The sequence below is a fragment of the Cinclus cinclus genome, chromosome 3, assembly GCF_963662255.1.
Source record: "Cinclus cinclus chromosome 3, bCinCin1.1, whole genome shotgun sequence".
NCBI lineage: Eukaryota > Metazoa > Chordata > Aves > Passeriformes > Cinclidae > Cinclus > Cinclus cinclus.
Window position 1 is genome coordinate 77,492,954 of NC_085048.1, and position 18,306 is coordinate 77,511,259.

Genomic DNA, 18,306 nt, shown 5'->3' on the forward strand with positions numbered 1-18,306 from the left:
ACTGTGTTTGGCTGATAGCTGTAAAATTCTTCCTGCAGAATATGTTTGTTTTTTAAATTCTCACTGTGACCAGACTTGTGGTTTTGTTTTAATGTAGGATTGATGTCAAAATGGAACTGTCACTTTCTGTTCTCTGAACGCTCAGGGTGGGATTCAAATGGTAGTTAAGCAAGACACTCTCGTTTTCTTTTCTGCAGAAGCAGTAGTGAATGATGCTAACAGTGAAAATAAATCAGGAGCTGCTGATGTAGCTGCAAGCCAGCACGTAATGGTGTGTGCCCTCCAGGAACTGGGTAGTCTGGTTCAGAGTCTGAATGCCACTGCATCTCCTCTTATTCAAGAACCCTCTATTGGTATGCAAATACATGGGAATAGATTAAGTGAGGCATTTGAGCAATGAATATGAAGTATTAAATCTAGTTAAATAATAAATGAATGTGAAAGAAATAAATCTATGAAATTGGTACTTCTTGTAGTACTCCAGATAGCTACATTTGTCCAGCTCGTTGTGTCCAGTGCCCTAGCTTTAGTTCAAGTTTCACCAAGTATTAAACAGCTAATTTGATTCGAGTCTGTCTGAAGATTTAAGAGTGAGTGAAGTGGTAATTTTTGGTATTGGTTTGTTTACAATGATGGTTCTATAGGAAATAAATACATAGAATTGTTTTGCTATTTAAGGTCTGAAATATTTGCTCCTGGAAAAGTATTACCTTTAAATACCAAATTTCTGTGGGGAGGCAAAAGTATTTTGTTGAGATGAAACTGTTGGTAGGCCCCTTTAAAAGAAGAAGTTCTTTGGCTGGAGTTTACTAGGGTTTGTGTTGGGTTTTCTTCTTGTTTGTTTCAATATCTGAATTTGTGGATGCCTATGTTTTTTTCCACTGGAAGTGGGAGCTTATTTAGTCTTTTCATCATATAGATTGTTGTCTTGTTGCATGTGACATTCTTCCCATGCTAATTTTATGCCATCTTTGGAGTAGGGAAGACTGCTCATATTTATTCCTTCTGGCAGTTGTGTCCCATAAGAGCAGAGGGGACTGTATCTCAGAATTATTTATGCTAGCTGCCGTGAACTCAGCAAGTAGAAGTTGTTCACTAGCTCCAGAGAAAACAAGCAGCAGTGGGGGCTTTGAAGCAGAAGTTTGCCAATATTTGGACTAAAGAAAGTGTTGGTGTGGAGACAGATTGAAGGGTACAGTTATAAGGTGGGATTAGGTAGGCACAGAAATTTGGAGAATGTAGAAGGATGCAAACTTGCTGAAGGGGGGACAGCACCAGGTCAAAGGCAGGATATAGCAGTCAGTGACATCTATGGCATGTGTTTGGTTACACTGTGGAGCAAACCCTGAAGATCAGTGTTACTGTTACTCTGTCATTGCCAATCTGTAAAATACTATGGGTATTGGCTCATCCAGTGCCTGTTCTCTTATATAGCACTGCTAACTCTTTTCAGTGTTTAAGTTGTAGGAATCAGTGCTGTGGCTCTGACAGCTCCACCTTTGCTGGCAAAATCTGATGGGGAGCAGCATAATGCTGGTAACAACTACCAACTTTGCTGAAAAGGAAAAGTCAGCAAATTCAAGTGCTTTAATTCGGACTGTCTTAATTTTCACATTGACTGTCTAGCATTGACTCAGTTTACTTGTCTATGTATATTAAAAAGCATATGTATATTAAAAAGTGCATCATAAGTTAAAGACTGCAAACTCTCCTTTCTGTAGGTCTGTTGGAGACAGTAACTTCAGTTCTTCTTCATCCCAGCATGGCTGCTCGACTGGCTGCTGCCTGGTGCTTGCGCTGTGTAGCCGTGGCATTGCCCTTTCAGTTGACTCCATTTTTAGACAGATGTGCAGAAAGACTCAACAATCTGAAGTCATCCCCTGAAGCTGTTAGTGGCTACAGTTTTGCCATGGCTGCTTTGCTAGGTGGTGTGCATCAGTGTCCTCTAGGCATTCCTCACGCCAAAGGAAAGGTGAGATAGTGTTTCATCTGAGTGTACTAAAAGATACCTTTTATCTACAAGTAAAAAGCTTTGCAAAATGGGTGGCGTTCTAATGAGTTAAAGCATTGTTGAAATAGAGCTTGTACCTTGTGCCAGAGCAGTGGCCAGAGCACGTGCTTTTAGAATCTCAGTTGCAATATTTAACAGCTCTTTTCCTCTCTTTCTCTCTCAAATTTGTTGAAGAGAAATTGAAATATTGAAAAAGTGCTGAAATAATTGCTGAAGAGACTATTACTGTCTGTGTTACCCTATGAAAACCACTAATCATCAGCATGAAATGTAATCTACATTCATTCTTTGTGGAAGGTCGATTCAAACAGTTTGAGAACATCTTTAGTCTGTAAGAGTGAACAAGTGGAAGTAGCTTGCAGTGACTTCATGTATGTTTTAAACCCCCACGTGTTTTGCCATTGGTGCAGATGGTGGTCAGTATTGCTGAGGATCTGTTACGAACGGCTGCGCAGAACAGCAGGCTCTCCTTGCAGCGGACTCAAGCTGGGTGGCTTTTACTTGGAGCACTTATGACTTTAGGTTTGTAAAAATGGTTTGATTTTTTTAAAAATTATTATTTTAAAGCTTGTCCAACGCTTCTGATTGTCTACTCTGGGAAATGGTCTTTACACATAATGGGCTCATTATCCAGCACAAGAGTATTTATAAAGGGGAAGCAGAGTGTTAGTGCATTTACTACAGCAGCATTGTGCTGGGAGAAATGAAATATTAGTGCTTGTCTAAGCTGAAGTATGGTAGAAGGTGTCATACCTAAAAAAAATTTCTATTCTGTTTTTAGAAACCCAGCCTTTAGTCCTTCTCTGGAAGGACAAAATTGCCCATACTCTTCCTTCCTTAATACTGTGGTACAGAAGAAATGGACTGTAAATGAAACCCAGTGAGCATTCCAACAAGTTGCATGTGTGTCTCTAGATAGGCAACAGCATTGAGTAGGAGTGTTGTCAGTTTAAAAGCCCTTCAGTTTTCTTTTGAAAAAGCCAGCCTCATGTTCATACCTGCCATTACAGAAGTATCACAAGCTGCATTTTGAGAGGTTGTAAGTATACTCTCAAATTTTGCAGCAGTGGTGTTCTTTTCTGTTCTGTTCTGAGACAAATTATACTGGACAGTATTATAAAGTTCAGATGCATTTTGCAGTATTTCGATCTCTCACGAATACCACTTGTGTTTCTTCTTGTTTCTTTAAATCATCTCATTTACCAGTTTATCATCATGTTTTTCTAACAGTGTATTCCTATTGTGGTTGTTCTCCAATATATTCTTAATGTACTTGCACTGGATCTTTTTCGGAAGTTTAAAAAAAACCTTGACTGCTAAACTAGTTTACATAATCAGTAGCTATCAGTTATTTTTCCATTTATTTTATGGACAGGCTAGAGTAGGCTAAAGAACCTGCCTTCAAAATTAATATGAAAAAATTAGAAGTCAGAATAAAAAGATAGACTACCTTACCTACTGTCATGTCATACCATGGTAAACTGTCTTTTTACTATTTCCTCTTTTAGGACTGATACCCACAAGCAGATGTGATGTATAGTACTTATTTGCCACACTTTCAACCTCGGAATGAGAAAGAATTTAATTTGGTTTTCATTGTTCCAAGTAGAGCAAAAAGGAAGAGAAGTGAAATAAGACAAAAATAGTTTGGAGAGCAGAAGCCTTCACAGCAGATTTTTCACACTTAAATATACATTTTTATTATACTGTCACTTTATTTTTTACACAGGTCCTTCTGTTGTCCGGTATCATCTGCCTAAGATGTTGTTGCTATGGCGAAATGTGTTTCCACGTTCTCTGAAGGAGCTGGAAGCAGAGAAGGCAAGAGGAGATTCTTTCACCTGGCAAGTAACACTGGAAGGCCGTGCTGGAGCTCTGTGTGGTAAGAAATTCAGACTTTGAGATTATATCTGCACAGTAAACTAAAACATGATCCCAAGTATTGTAGAGAGAACTCTTGTAACTTCCCCTCTTTCTTTGAAAATGAGCAAAATATGTCAGATTTTCATCAGTATGTCCTGGTTTTGGCATACTATTTTATGAACAGATCACAGTCTGAATAAATATTTTTAATTGCTGCTATTTTGATATTCTCAGAATTTGTGTCTTGTTTATGTCTTATATTTTTTTGTTTCGGTGGAAGTTTCATTTAAACTGTTTTGTTATTAGCTATGAGAAGCTTTGTTGCTCACTGCCCTGAGCTCCTTACTGAGGATGTGATCAGGAAACTGATGACACCCATAGAATGTGCTATGACAATGATGTCACAGTAAGTAGGCAGTTTTTGCTCTTTATTCACTTTTGTCTTTTCCTGGTCTTGTAATACTAGAACTAATTTGGAGTTGGGTTTTGTGGTTTGGTGTCTGCACTTTCCCCTGCCCCACGTGTAATTAAAATAGGTATTTTGAGGAGGTGCACGTCACTGATTTATGGTAGCGTATGTTGTGGTTTTGTTCGGTTTTTAATGAAAGTTCTCCCTGTACAATTACTTCTGAAAATGTATTGTTAATTGATACATTTCAGGGTAGTCCTCTGAACACTGTTTTCTTGCCTTGCCTAGAGTTTGAAAAGCAATCTGAAAATACTCTTTTCTGTAACTGCAACATTTCTGGCTTCTCTTTTATGTTTTTAATTCTATAGCATTCCATCAGTAATTAAAGCCCATGGAGCTCATCTGAAAGCCAGTGCAGCTATGGTTCGTTTAAGACTTTATGATATATTGGCTTTATTGCCTCCGAAGACATATGAAGGTACATAAATTTTTAACAGTTTTTGTTAAAGTAAAAATTCTACTTAGTGCATGTGATGCTTCTCTTTGAAGCAGCTGTAAGAGTCAAAATACAATTCCAGGAATCTCCAAGAATTTTTTACTATATTCCTCATCTTCTGTATGCCATCTTGACAGTATAACTACAGAGCATGAGTATTGCAAAGCATTCATAGAATAACATTTGGAGTATAGCAGTTATGGTCCCCTTTGTAGGATTGAGAGCTATGGAGATCATGGTCTGAGATTAAATAATGTTTTTTTTTTTTAAGTCATTGTTACTTAAAAGATAGAGAACTTTTATTTCTTAGTATACTGAAAGACAGATGTGGCAATGGAGGTTTAGTTTTGGTTACATTTGGGTTTTTTTGTTTGGTTGGTTTAGTTGTTTTCTTTTTTAAACCTGATTTGATCTATTACACAGATCTGCTATTAGTAAATTGCCAAAAGCATTGTCACATGGTCTGAAAGATTAACTTTTTGCCTTTCTTTGGTTTTTTTGTTAATTCATTATGTTTATATTATCTTGTGGATGAAGAGATATTTTTCTACATCTGGATTGTCATTCTGTAAGGGTGGCCCAGTCTGTTGTTTAGATGATTTCCAGTGGTTTCCAGCCTTACGTATTATTTAGGCATTTGGGTACCCATGATTTTGAAATTGAGAGCCTACAATTCCACTTGAAGCCTTGCTCTTAACTCCAGTATTGTCAGGTTTACTTCTCTGTTAGCTACCTCTAAAATTGAAGTAATAGGACATTTATAACTCCTGATCATTAGCTGACATATTTTGGCTAAGAAGCAGTGATGATTCTTTTTAATGTCTGTCTTTTTAGGATCATTTAATGCACTTCTTCGAGAGCTGGTGGCAGAATTTACTTTGACAGACAACTCTGCTAATACAACCACATCACTCCTAAGGTCTCTTTGTCACTATGATGATAGTGTCCTGCTCGGCTCTTGGCTGCAGGAAACAGATCATAAATCAATTGAAGATCAGGTAACAAAAAAACCTGAAGAATGAATTATCTGCCATGTCTGTGTGGTGTGTGTGTGTGTGGGGAGGGGGGGAAGCCTTCTAAAACTGGAGCTTCATACCTTGTTTTTAGTCTTAGTTCAGAGGTTTTTTAGATGTCAGTGCTTCCATCTACAAAGTACTGTTTTGATTAAAAACCACCTACAGCTGATATAAATTGCATTATGCTGCTCATTAGGGTTGTGCTTAATGAGCCAGCCTAATTTCTTTTAAAAAAACAAACTCAGTATTTCTTCCCATCCGCAAATCTGCCTAGTGTAATTGTTCTCATATACATTTTTTTGAACTAGGAGAAATGATTTATAATGAAACTGCTGTCAAATATCAATATTGCAAATGGAGTTATAGCCAAACAAGATTTAACTGGTTTTATAGGCGTAGTGAGAAATCTTACATTTCATTTGAAAGTGTTGACACAATGTTGTTGGCTGAAAAACACCTCTTTCACAACAGCCATCTAATAATGGGAGTTGCTCAGAAGGTTTGATGGAGCAGATCCAAAAAGCTGAGACTGATACCAAGGGTGTGGGAAGCTGTTTCTGAGCCAAGATCAGCATGTCAAAGCAAAAGAGTTTTACAAATTTCCTTTTTTTTTTGTGGAGGACATAGTAGGCTTCCAGTGCAGTCTTCAATCCCCAGAGATTTTTCCACTCCCTCCTGCCCCTTTTTTCTTTTTCACTTCCTGCCTGTAAAGCAGTGGTGCTCTTGGTAAGTGGAGATCTGTACTCTGTCACAGGACTCTGGCAGTGTGTGCTCACAGCCCAGAAAGCCAGTGAAATCCTGTGCTGCATCAAAAGCAGTGTGGCCAGCAGGATAAAGGAGGTGGTTCTGCCCCTCTGCTCTTGTGTCTCCAGCATAAGAAGGACATGGAACTGTTGGGGGCAAGTCCAGACAAGAGCCACAAAGTCGAAAGAGGGACTAGAGCACCTCCCCTGTGAAGATGGGCCGAGAGAGTTGGGGCTGTTTGTCCTGGAGAAGAGAAGGTTGCACAGAGACCTCACAGCAACCTTCCAGAATCTGAAGAAGGTCTGCAGGGAAGGTGGAGGAGTCCTCTTAATCAGGAACTGTAGTGATAGGACATGGAGTAACAGGCACGAATTGAAAGGGGAAATTTAGGTTAGATATTAGGAAGAAATTTCTCACTGTGAGAGTTGTGGGAAACTGGAATGATTGCTGTGGGACATTTTGGATGCCCTAACCCTGGCAATGTTTAAAGCCAGGCTGGATAAGGCCTTTAGCAACTTGGTTTAGTGGAAGGTGTCCCTGTCCATGGCAGGGGAGCACTGGGACTAGATGATCTTTAGGATCCATTCCAACCTCTAACTTTCTGTCATTCTATGGTTCTCTTGTGCTTAGTCAGGTTTTATTATTTAATGATACAGAGTTGTCAACAAACCTTGCTGTGTTTTCTGGTTTTCTAAGAATACGGACCTACTAGACTAATTTTGTTTCACAATTAAATAATTGATAGAAACATCAACTTCAGAGAAAATAGATGATTGTTTAATAGTGTTTCATGGAAGAATCATTGTTAGAAAGTATTTTCTTGATGATGGAAGAGTTAATAATTCTAGTACTGTTTCTAATACCTTCTGTGTAGGGCATTATTGCAGCCAAAACTGATCATTTAATACACTGTATTGTAACTCTGTGCTCAGAGAGTGAATGAATAACCTTCTTTCTGAAATGGCACTTCATAATCAATGATTCAGAAGCTACTATTAGTACCAGAATTAATCTGCTTTTCTATTGATTTTCATACCAGAAGCCATAGCTTGTGTATTCATCTAGCTGCTAATGGTTTTGACCCTTCAGAACTCAGCTGACCCCATAAATGCTAACGTGTATGAATGGGGATACTGCAATTTTATTCAAGTGTTTGTAAGCTATTCCATTGTTTTAATTGCTGCATATGTGTTTTGGTTATCTCTAGTCCCAGATTTTGTGTGCAAAAGTATATTCAGAGGTATTCATGTTGTGTGGCATTTTGCAGCTTCAGCCAAACAGTGCGTCTGGAAGTGGTGCTCTGGAACATGATCCCTCTTCTATTTATTTACGCATCCCTGCTGGTGAAGCTGTACCTGGTCCCCTTCCTTTAGGAGTATCTGTCATTGATGCATCTGTGGCTCTCTTTGGCGTGGTTTTTCCTCATGTCTCTTACAAACATAGGTCAGTTTACATCAGTGTTCAATTTCAGAACCTAATACCTTGTTTCTCTGGATACTGTGAAGTTGGTAACTTTTCTTTGTTGTTTGTTTTCCTGAAATAATAATTGACTAAGGTATCAGCTGTCTTTAAATTCAGAGTTTAGTATTTGATGCCCATTGTGTCTCAAGATTCCAGAATATGTGTAGTCACTTTGGAAATAAAGTGATTTCCTCAGTTTTGTCTCTTTTGAAGATTAGTGTTCAGAGATGGAGACTAGATTCTTCTCTTTTCATACTGTATTTAACAGTAATAATATCTCTGCAACCAAAATTTCCTGCAAAAGTACCCATTGCAATTAACTTCAAATCAGCCTTGAAAATAGCAGGGGCCTCCAATGAGTTTTGTTTGGCTTCCACAAGACCATTTGATTTATAGTCAGCAAGGAACTATATGCACAATGAGAAAGAGGAAATGGAGTTCAACGTATTTTCCATTGTGTTCCACATTACCTTGATAGAATTATGAGTTGTCAGGACTAATCTTGTTACTCAGTTTAGGCAATTTGTCCCTGAGCACAGAGTGAAAGCAGTTCTAAGAAGCATTTCAAAGTAAAATCATCTTTCAGTGCAAACCTTATGGAAGCAGTTTTTCCTTAGCAGTCACCCTCATTTTGTAGTAAGTGCAGAATAAACTTGAGATTCGCCTTGGTCTATACCTATTGTTAACGTGAAAAGATGTAGCTTGGGAACTGCTGAATAATTAAGAATGCAGATTATTCATTACACTCCTGTTTTTGGTATCTTCTAGAGAATGTTCTTCCTCCCAGTAATGTTTTTTGGGGAAGTATGGGGGTAGGAGTGGAGATTAAATGGGAAAAACAGTAGAAACAGAAAAATAAATATGAAGGTTAACACTATTTTAAATGGTAGTGGAAAGACAGCATTTTTCCACTCTGGTCCTTATAGCTTTCTAGTTATACAGCCAAATGCACCTACCTGAAGATTCACTTCCTCTTGGTGGTGTTTTCTTCAAAGGAATAGTAAATATTTGTGGATGAGCTAGAAGAACCAGCAAAGGGGTGTTCAGAGTAACTTTTATTACCTGTAGTGAATACCTTCTGCAGCCCCTGAAGTATAAGTTCTGTTACTGAACTTAAAAAGCTTTTTACAAGCTGTGCTTTAGTTTGTATTTTGAAAGGCTGTCACTTCAATTATGTTCTTTCCTTTGATTTAGATTACAGATGTTGGATCACTTTGCTGAGTGTGTCAAGCAGGCTAAAGGTGTTCGCCAGCAAGCTGTGCAGCTTAATATCTTTACTGCTGTTCTTAGTGCCTTGAAGGTAGGACTTGTAAACTTGTAATGAAAGCCCAAGTTCATCAGCTTGTGTTCTGTACAAAGGGCTGTTAGAGGAATGTTATTAAAGTTACTCAGGAGTTCAAAAATTTGAAAATTCCACAATTGAATTTTTTTCTAGATACTAGTTTGAGTTCTTGTCTTCATGTATCAGTACAAAAAACAGATAAGGCTCATGTGTCAGCATTCTACAGTCATCAGCATTCTGTGGTATTCAGACTGCCTTTTCATCTTCAGTCCTGTGTTTTTATTTGCACTGGATTTTTTGCACTCATGGATTTTGTCATATACACTCAGAAAACCCCTCAAGTCATAGACTATTGTGCAGATATGGCTTGTATAATTGAATACACAAATAGCTTTGTGTTTACATTTTGGTTGCCTTATTGCACAGCCCAGTCCCACTGACTGCAGCTACTGCCATGTGCTCTCTGTCTAGACTTGGAAGTGCAGCCTGATGCTATCTAATCAGAAAGTAGGACAGCAAGTCACAAATAATGGCTGCCCAGTTTAAGCTGCTACTGGAGCTCCATGACTTTGGTTGGTTGGCAGAATACATTGGCAGAACAGCACCTCAGTTCTTTGCATTATTAAAAACATGATCTACACTGCTACAAATTGAAATGTAGGTTCTGAGGCAGATTTCTGGAAGATTCCATGCCACACCGAGTGGTCAAAAAAGTCAAAATTCAGATGAAATTAGGACATCAGAAAATTGCAATCTGAGATAGAGCCTTTGGGTTCTTGCTGTATAGTATATGCAGTGTTTTTACTTTACTTGTGTTTAATTATTTCTCCTAGAGTAAAAGAAACTGTAGAAGCACTGTTAGGGTTACTGTTTTGTAAAGTGTTCATATAAGAGGCTATATAAATGTTTGGGAGGATGTGATTGTAAAGACAAAAATACTTTCATGTGTCTATAATGTCTTCAATTTAAGTGATTCTTGTAGAAATGTAACTTGTCTGTGGTATTCCTGTTAGATTTTTGCTGTTTGATTTTTTTTTTTTTTTAAGCTTCTCTTCTTTTTTTTTCTTAGGTGTCCTGTGTAAAGCTAGATCAGATTTGGTAGGACTAGGGTGCATATAGGTAATGCATTTGATAAAAAAGGCTGGTGCAACACGTCTGAGTATTGGCAAACATCATGAGACCCAGGATGTTGTTGATTTTGAGTTTTAAATGTTTTCAACCAATGTACTTTAGTATGATCTACCACAAATTTAGACAAAAACAAAAGTGTGTAGTTTTCACTTGATGGTCTCAAATATATTTTCGTTTTTGCCCCTACATTGGGATGTTGGGATTGTTTTTCTTTCTTTTAATGTAGGGTTTAGCTGAGAATAAAAGCACATTGGGACCAGAAGAAGTCCGCAAATCTGCTTTGACACTTGTAATGGGTGCCCTTGATAATCCTAACCCTATTTTGAGATGTGCAGCAGGTGAAGCTCTTGGCAGAATGGCTCAAGTGGTTGGAGAAGCCTCTTTCATTGCTAGAATGGCTCAGTACAGTTTCGATAAGTAAGTTTATTTTAATTCAGAAAATGAAATAAAATTGCAATTTATTGTAGTTTGTAATTTAATGTAGTTTGGAAGATTCCTTTTCTAAATGCCGTATTCATTATTCTCTTCTTTCATGCTTGATCCCTATGGTTGTGTTGATCTAAGAAAGTTTCAAACAGATTCTTCTCTTTTGGATTTTATTTCATGTGTGAGGAATAAAAGCTGAGCTGTTAAACACTCGGAAAGTGAAATGATACTGGTGAACAGCTTTTGATGAGTTACCTGCAGGCAACTAAATTGTTTCAGATAAATAAGCACAGCTTACATTAAGTATGTCTATAACATGAATTATGTGATAGTGGTTCTGTTTCACTAAAGCATCCTCTTTACGCATTAATTTAACTGATTTACTGGCCCGTATTTTTTTTCATATTCTGTTGTTTATCTTGGGTCTTTAGAAAGATGTCTGGTTGAAGCAACAAGACTGTGTGTTTCCCAGTTTTCTTGCTTAAATTTAAGGCATCAACATATTTGTGAATGAGAATGCAACTGCCTCAGGGCTGTAGCCCATGTTTTTGGCCAGGCCAAGTGCATGCCCATAGCCTCAGTCCGGCTCTCTTACCTCTGAGTAATTACATTTTTCTCACCCTTTCATCTTGTAATAAAGTACATCATCCTTGCTGTCTTTCCTTGAATTTCTATTACTGGAGCTTTCCTTGGTTTCTTAGCTAGATTAACTTGTTAGTTGTTAATGGTTGTCATTCTGTTGACATTCAAGTAATTTTTTTGTATTTTAGATGTGCATTTACTTTGTTGTTCAATGATGGCCGAGAGCATGCATGTCTCTCATATGCAGTCAATAAGGGAAAAGAAATCTGTTTTGGTCCTTATTAGGAAATCCCTTCTTTTATCTCTCCTCCTCACCCATTGAAAAGGTGTCAAATTAGCAAGTGATGTATGTGACATGCATTCAAAAGCAGTATTGTGGAAAATACTCAATAAGTCAATGCATACTACTTCATACAACTAGATCAATCAAAATGCTACTCATTCTGTTTTAATTTCATTATAAGAGGCTTTCTATTTAAATAAATAAAATGGCTATATTGGAAAAGCTATAAAAATCAGCTGTGGAACAAAACAGCTGTATGAAAACCTGAAAACCATTTCTCACTGCATATTGTCATTTTTAAATTCTTGATTCCTTTTCCCTGCAATGGTTTTGGAATGATTATTAAATTAGTCTGCTGTGAAACACTTGTTAAATCTGAATTATTTTTCTATATCCCTCAAAACTCTTCTTCATCTACAAGGTCAAGTTCTGACCAGAAAAAAAAATGAAATAATTATTTAAATTCCTTTTTTCCTCTTGTTTTACATGTAACCTGGATTAATAGCAATATAGAGTAAGTACTTTGTTTTTGCTGTTGTTTAGGTTTCTCAAGATTTTGTAAGATGGTCTGCAAAATTTTATTAGTCTTTTGCACTGTTGTGGTACTTCAAAGATTCTGTGTAACAAACTTACTGAATGATGTGGGGTTTTTTTATGTTTAAACATTTTTAGGTTAAAATCTGCTCGAGATGTTGTATCAAGAACAGGCCATTCCTTAGCTCTGGGCTGTCTCCATCGGTATGTTGGTGGAATAGGTTCTGGACAGCATTTGAAAACTAGTGTCAGTATTCTCTTGGCTTTGGCACAAGATGGAACCTCTCCTGAAGTCCAGGTAAAAAAATCAATCACGACAAAATAACTTAAAATGTTCAAGATGAAGATTAAAAATTTAACTACCTGTTCAAATGTTCTTTAAGTAGCCATTGTCACATGTAAGATGTGTAGCGTGTGCCAGGGAGCATTAAGAGAGTGAATCTTTTCTTATAAACTCCCAGTGTACAGAATCCCAGAGATGTAGTGTAATTAAAATGTATTTTCATAGCTATTCAGAGAGGCAGTTGGAAGTGGTCAGGTTAATTCAGAAGGACGTGTGTCTGCTTGTCAGCTGTGCCAAAGTGATGTGTGGGCATATTCCAAACTGCCTTTAAAGCAACATGTGTTAGTATTGCCTTAGCTGCCTAAAAGCAAGCTTTTAATAGCTAGCTGCTGACTGACACATAATCACTTACTGGAGTCTCAGGTGATGAACAGTAGTTTCCTTTGTCAAGTAATTCCTGTGTATGTTGTGCATATACAAGTCATCATCTTGGCAGGGTTATGTTATGAACACAGAAATCTGTTGCAAGCTGAATTGCAGTTAGGGGACAGAAGGGGGGAATCAGTGGGAGCCAAGTCTGATAGGGAGGGGTTTCTGTCTGCTGTGGACTACAGATATGTGAGTCAAGTCGTCACAGGAGGATGGCTTGGCTGCTTAAAGTTGCTGGTATAATAGAAAGGGGACTAAATGTGCTGCTGAAAGACTAATGGAGTTGCTGAATGTGGATAGGCACTGTGCAGTTCAGAGCGCTTCTGAAGTTGAAAATACTGGAAAATTGAAAGAAAATGTCTACTCTCTCAAGCAAAGTGTGAGGGGTCAGTGTTGTGGTCTGGCTTTCCTTTGCACCTCTGTTTGTGTCTGTTGTAAAACGAGGAGAGGGCTAAATGGGCCAGTACATGTGTCTTTACTATAGGAAGTTGAATGTTAGAGGGAAAAGTGCTGTTTTTGTTTTTTTTTTTTCTTCAGCAATGGAATGTATAAAAGCACTCAAATAATTGCTTGAGAAGGAAAAAAAAAAGAAACTTAAATTTTTTTTGAGTAAAAGCAAGTATCCTGTCTAAAACTATTGTTCTTCAAGGATTGTGGTGTAATTGCATAATATAATAGATAACTTTTTGTCATCCTTTTCATAAATTACTGCAAGGAAATGAGTGTCTGGAATGGTGACTGTGGTGCTTTAGTAGCAGGAAATTGTGTGCCACCCATGGGTAGGGGGACTTTGAGAAGTTGAAACCTCCAGTAACTATAAAGAATCACACTTACACCTTGGTTTACTGTTAACTTGATAGAACATGTGCTTGAATACCTTATTTATTTTCCTCAGAGCAATGAAAAAAAAAAAATAAAAGTAACAAGGCTTATCACTTGGGAAAACAAGCCTAGTATTTTTGGAGATAATGTTAAAAATAAATCTACAAATGCAATTTTAAGTCTCTTGAATTTTCTTAGTTTGGGAAGACAAAGTGCTTATATGCATAACCAGCTTCAAGTGTGAGTACGTAACTTGAGGCATATAATTGTGCACCAGTAATTTCAAAAAGAAATCGGAGAGGTTAATGTTTTATGGAAAAAAAAGAAAAGAAAATTAAGTATAAAGGGGAAATCCAGGTGGAACTTGCATATCTACCTTTTTGTTGAGAATACAACACCCAGCCACTGTGAAAAGCTAAGCTTTTAAACCTCATCCCTCACTGGATCCGTGTGGTTACACGGAAACTGTATTGATGTATGAACAATGGAAGTGTACAGCAATGAAAGGATAAGCTGTAATGTGCTACCACAGGATTAGGACTGTAGAGTTAGTTAGGTGATTGCTAGTGCTAATGGTTTTCAGGTTGCATCAGAGAGGATTAAAAAGTAGCAGTTTTAAAGGCAGGTTTTCCAGCTTATTCCTGAGAGTCTAGCTTTGTAATAGTAATACTCTTTTATCTTAGTCATGTATTTAATGTGAGAAAATTCTGAAATAAGACCATTTAGTAGGATGTTCTAGAGAGACAGCTAATGCTTTCAGGTCTGTCAGTAGATTTTATTTCCAGTGAAACATCAATATCTTAAAGGACCATCCTCTTGTCTGTTCCTTGCTTTGACAGTTACAATAAATTACTTTTTGCTCTTTTGTTGTTTTCTAACCTTCAACTGAAATAGGTTTATCTTTCACCATTTTTTCCCTCATGCTGTAGTACACTGACTGAGCAACACTGCTTTTTTTTCTTGTACCCTCTAAAAAGAAAGTAAGAAAAATGCATGTGAACCTTTCAGCTTGTAATGAAAATCAGTTCCTACTGGAATATAAAAGAGGATCTCTGCTAAAGACTTTGTAAGCTGCCCATTCCAAGCTCTGCCTCCAATTTTACAGTGGAATGATTATCTTTCTCCTGTCTTGAGTCAGTTTTCTTTTTTTCTTTTTAAGTAGACGTGTTGTTTGTGTTTCTTTGTATTTTTTTCTGTTGTATTTTTTCTTCTTTGAAGTGCTTAAGCATATTTTCTCTCAAATTCTTTGTCACCTTATTTCCATTATTCCCAAAACTGCTGATAACCAAAGAATATGTTAGATATGTTTAAAACTCTCAGGTGATTGCTTGAGGTCCTGAAAATTTGGAAACACTTCTGGAGTCAGAGTAGTGAATTAGATGTACAGAAGAAAGGAAGTACAGAGCTAGGCTCCAACTGTGCATAAAAAACTGTGTTAAGTTCCTAAATGCATTACTGAAAAACATTCCTTTGTGTTTTTGGTAGACCTGGTCTCTGCATTCACTTGCCTTGATAGTGGATTCTAGTGGACCAATGTACCGTGGGTACGTGGAGCCAACGCTCTCTCTCGTTCTCACCCTGCTCTTAACTGTCCCACCATCACATACAGAAGTACATCAGTGCTTGGGCAGGTGCCTTGGAGCTATAATAACTACTGTTGGGCCTGAGCTGCAAGGTTAGTGGGATATTTGAAGAGAAAAAAAATTACCTTGTATAAAGATGATTCTGTAACCTTAAATGGAAGAATGTAAGTTTTTGTTAGTTGCAGGTGGGGGATGTTGACTGTTTGAGTTACAGTCCTGCAAACAAACTCACTTTGATCCTCCTTATGACTGCTTGGGGCTTTTTTGACTGCAGTTGGAGATTTGTATAAAGAAGTTGCAGTGATGTATGGTATTTAGGCTAATGGTGAATTTACATGGTAGGTAAGCCATGAAACCCTTGCTGCCTATTTTACTGTGCGCAGTTTTGTGAAGGATAAGACAAGGTTTTTTCCTCAATTTTTTTTAACACGTGTTGGTTTTATTTTAGACTGGTGAGAGCTTGACGCAGTTGGTAATACTGTGAACTATAACTCGTTTCCATTCATTCTTGATATCTTTAGATCTCTGTACCTTATTGTAGAGACTTAAAATCTTGTCATGCCAAACACTGTGAAATTCTATGACTCGGATGTTCAAACAACAGATTTGTAACTTTGTCTAACTGTGAATTTTAGGAATATTTGTAGGATGGTCTTTGATGTAGTGCCAGAGAGCCACTAGTGGAATTTTAACTCTAAATAGCTAGACCTAAGGTTTTAGTTATGACGTAGTTCTAGATGGTATAATTTAACTTATGTATCTGTGTGTCCTGGAATACAATTAACTTTTAAAATAACAACTTAAGTAGAATGTCTTCTGCTGGTTATATTTCTGTAATTCAAAATATTTTCCTAAACCTGATATGGGTCAATTCTTAAAATACTTAATGGGATTGTTCATCAAATTAAATACTGTTCTTTTAAAATGCTTGTTCTAGTAGAGCAGTGCTACTTGTCTTCTGGAGCTAATTAAAATTCCCTGCATACATACATACGAGCTTAAGATTTACCTGATATTTTAGGAAATGTCTCAGCGTGTGAAATGTTGCTTTTACATATATAAAATGGAAGAGATTTTTAAAATCTAAGTTCAGATAATTAACTGGTTTCATGATCTGCGGAGGTAGTCTCACGATATTTCTGACTGGAGATCATTGATCCAGAATTTCATTTGGACTGCACGTTGTTTAATTGAGCTGAAAAAGAGGTACTGGAACACTCTGGTGATTCTAATTTACATGGCAAATCAGAAAAGTTGCATGTTAATCTGAGAACTTTTTTTTTTTGTGATGTTGAAGCTTTAATAATTCTTGCTTCTCAAAGGTTTAAAGTTTGCAGTTGTGATAGAAAAGTTTTGCTGTGTTAAGGATATCCTCTTACATCATTAGGTAACGGAGCTACAATTTCAACAATCCGTTCTTCTTGTTTGGTGGGATGTGCAATCACACAGGACCATTCAGACTCACTTGTTCAGGCAGCTGCTATATCCTGCCTTCAGCAGCTTCATATGTTTGCACCACGGCATGTCAACCTGTCCAGTCTGGTTCCCAGTCTTTGTGTGAGTATCAAATGCATTCCTTTTGGTCCTCAAAGTTTTATGCATGTGCTTAGCAGAGGACAGATAGGGAAGACATTTAGCAAGATGTCCAGGGCAGCCGTTTGTAATAAGCAAGTTACATTTGCAAAAACACTGGAGTCACCAAGCTGTTTTGCATATTTTTGGAATGCTGCCCAAACTGAAGTGATAGGGGCTGATTCTCTTTCACCCTGGATAGTAAAAGATAGCAAGCATTTATAAATAATATGACTGAGTAAAAAAAGATGCTGAAATGCTCTGTTGGCTCCAGCTAGTTGCATGCAAAGAGAGAAGTGAGCGAGTTGGGGAAAGGTAGCAGATTTTGAATTTATGTTACCACTGTCAGCATATTAGGGGCTGACATACAAATTCTTGTGCTGCTGGTGTGAATGTTGCCTTCTTTCATTAGTGTTTTGTCAGCAAGTCCTGGCTTAAGCCTGGAAGTAAGGCAAAGGCTTGAACCTGAACCATACCAAATAGGAAAATACGAGGAAAGGTGGTGTGGGTGTGGTTTTGGTGTAGGTAGGTGGGGGTTTTTTTAATAATTACTATTGTAAAAGTTATTTTTAGATGGTTCAGTAGTCCAGTACTGACAAATTTGAAAATTTTCTCCCTCATGTCTGTTAGATATTTTGCGAAGTTGTTTATGCCATTCTTTGTGGCACTGATGACTCAGTGTTGCCTGAAGGAATGCAATCCTACTTATGCCATTCTTGGACCTTCTTCATAGTCTGCCATCCAGATTTTCCCTTGGGCATCCTCTCATGATTAGGTGTTTCTCCTCTGCCCTGTGCACACCCAAGCCCCACCCTGCCCCCGAGCACTCCTGGGAGTGCAGTGTGTTTACAGAATCTGTCACTTGTCCCATCACACAATTTTGCATGAAAGGGGTGCAACACACCCTGAAGCAGTTAAGCTCTTTAGTATGAATACCATGTATAGTATGACAGAAAATCCCTACACCCATTTACTCTGTAAAAACCAGTGGGTAATGTTACAGACAATGGAGTTCATACATGAATAACTAGTGCTGCTTTGTGACCTTTTCCCATGATTTTCTACTGTTTCTCTCCTGTTAGGTTGTAGTCTTCTGCTAAATGAAAGCTATTTTTGCTTTCCTTTCTCATATTCCTTACTTTCAAGTTATGCTTAGTTTGTTAGGGTTTCCTCTGAGTTTTCTTGGGCATTTCTTCATAAGGCAAATGCATAGTTATGTGGGCAAGGCCTGCCTTACTTGCACCATTAGCCAACTCTTGAGAACGGAATTAATGCCAGGTGTCAAAATTAAACCACTCAGTTCCACAGTCTCATTTTAATTTCTTCTTCTTGCATTGGCTTCATAGCTTGTAGTTATTTTTCTGTAACTTGAAACAGGG

General features: G+C 37.6%; 1 protein-coding gene across 1 annotated transcript in view; it reads left to right on the forward strand.

Annotated features, from left to right (window-relative positions):
- The window catches only part of HEATR5B (HEAT repeat containing 5B), a 56,686-nt gene that overhangs the window by 9,649 nt on the left and 28,731 nt on the right, over positions 1 to 18,306 (forward strand). Inside the window, exons 9-21 of the mRNA XM_062490257.1 lie at positions 198 to 353; positions 1,722 to 1,972; positions 2,422 to 2,533; positions 3,741 to 3,893; positions 4,181 to 4,280; positions 4,652 to 4,761; positions 5,614 to 5,777; positions 7,807 to 7,982; positions 9,195 to 9,300; positions 10,640 to 10,830; positions 12,377 to 12,536; positions 15,258 to 15,447; positions 16,743 to 16,912. Coding sequence (XP_062346241.1) covers positions 198 to 353; positions 1,722 to 1,972; positions 2,422 to 2,533; positions 3,741 to 3,893; positions 4,181 to 4,280; positions 4,652 to 4,761; positions 5,614 to 5,777; positions 7,807 to 7,982; positions 9,195 to 9,300; positions 10,640 to 10,830; positions 12,377 to 12,536; positions 15,258 to 15,447; positions 16,743 to 16,912 — 2,039 coding nt within the window. The remainder of the gene's footprint in view (positions 1 to 197; positions 354 to 1,721; positions 1,973 to 2,421; positions 2,534 to 3,740; positions 3,894 to 4,180; positions 4,281 to 4,651; positions 4,762 to 5,613; positions 5,778 to 7,806; positions 7,983 to 9,194; positions 9,301 to 10,639; positions 10,831 to 12,376; positions 12,537 to 15,257; positions 15,448 to 16,742; positions 16,913 to 18,306) is intronic.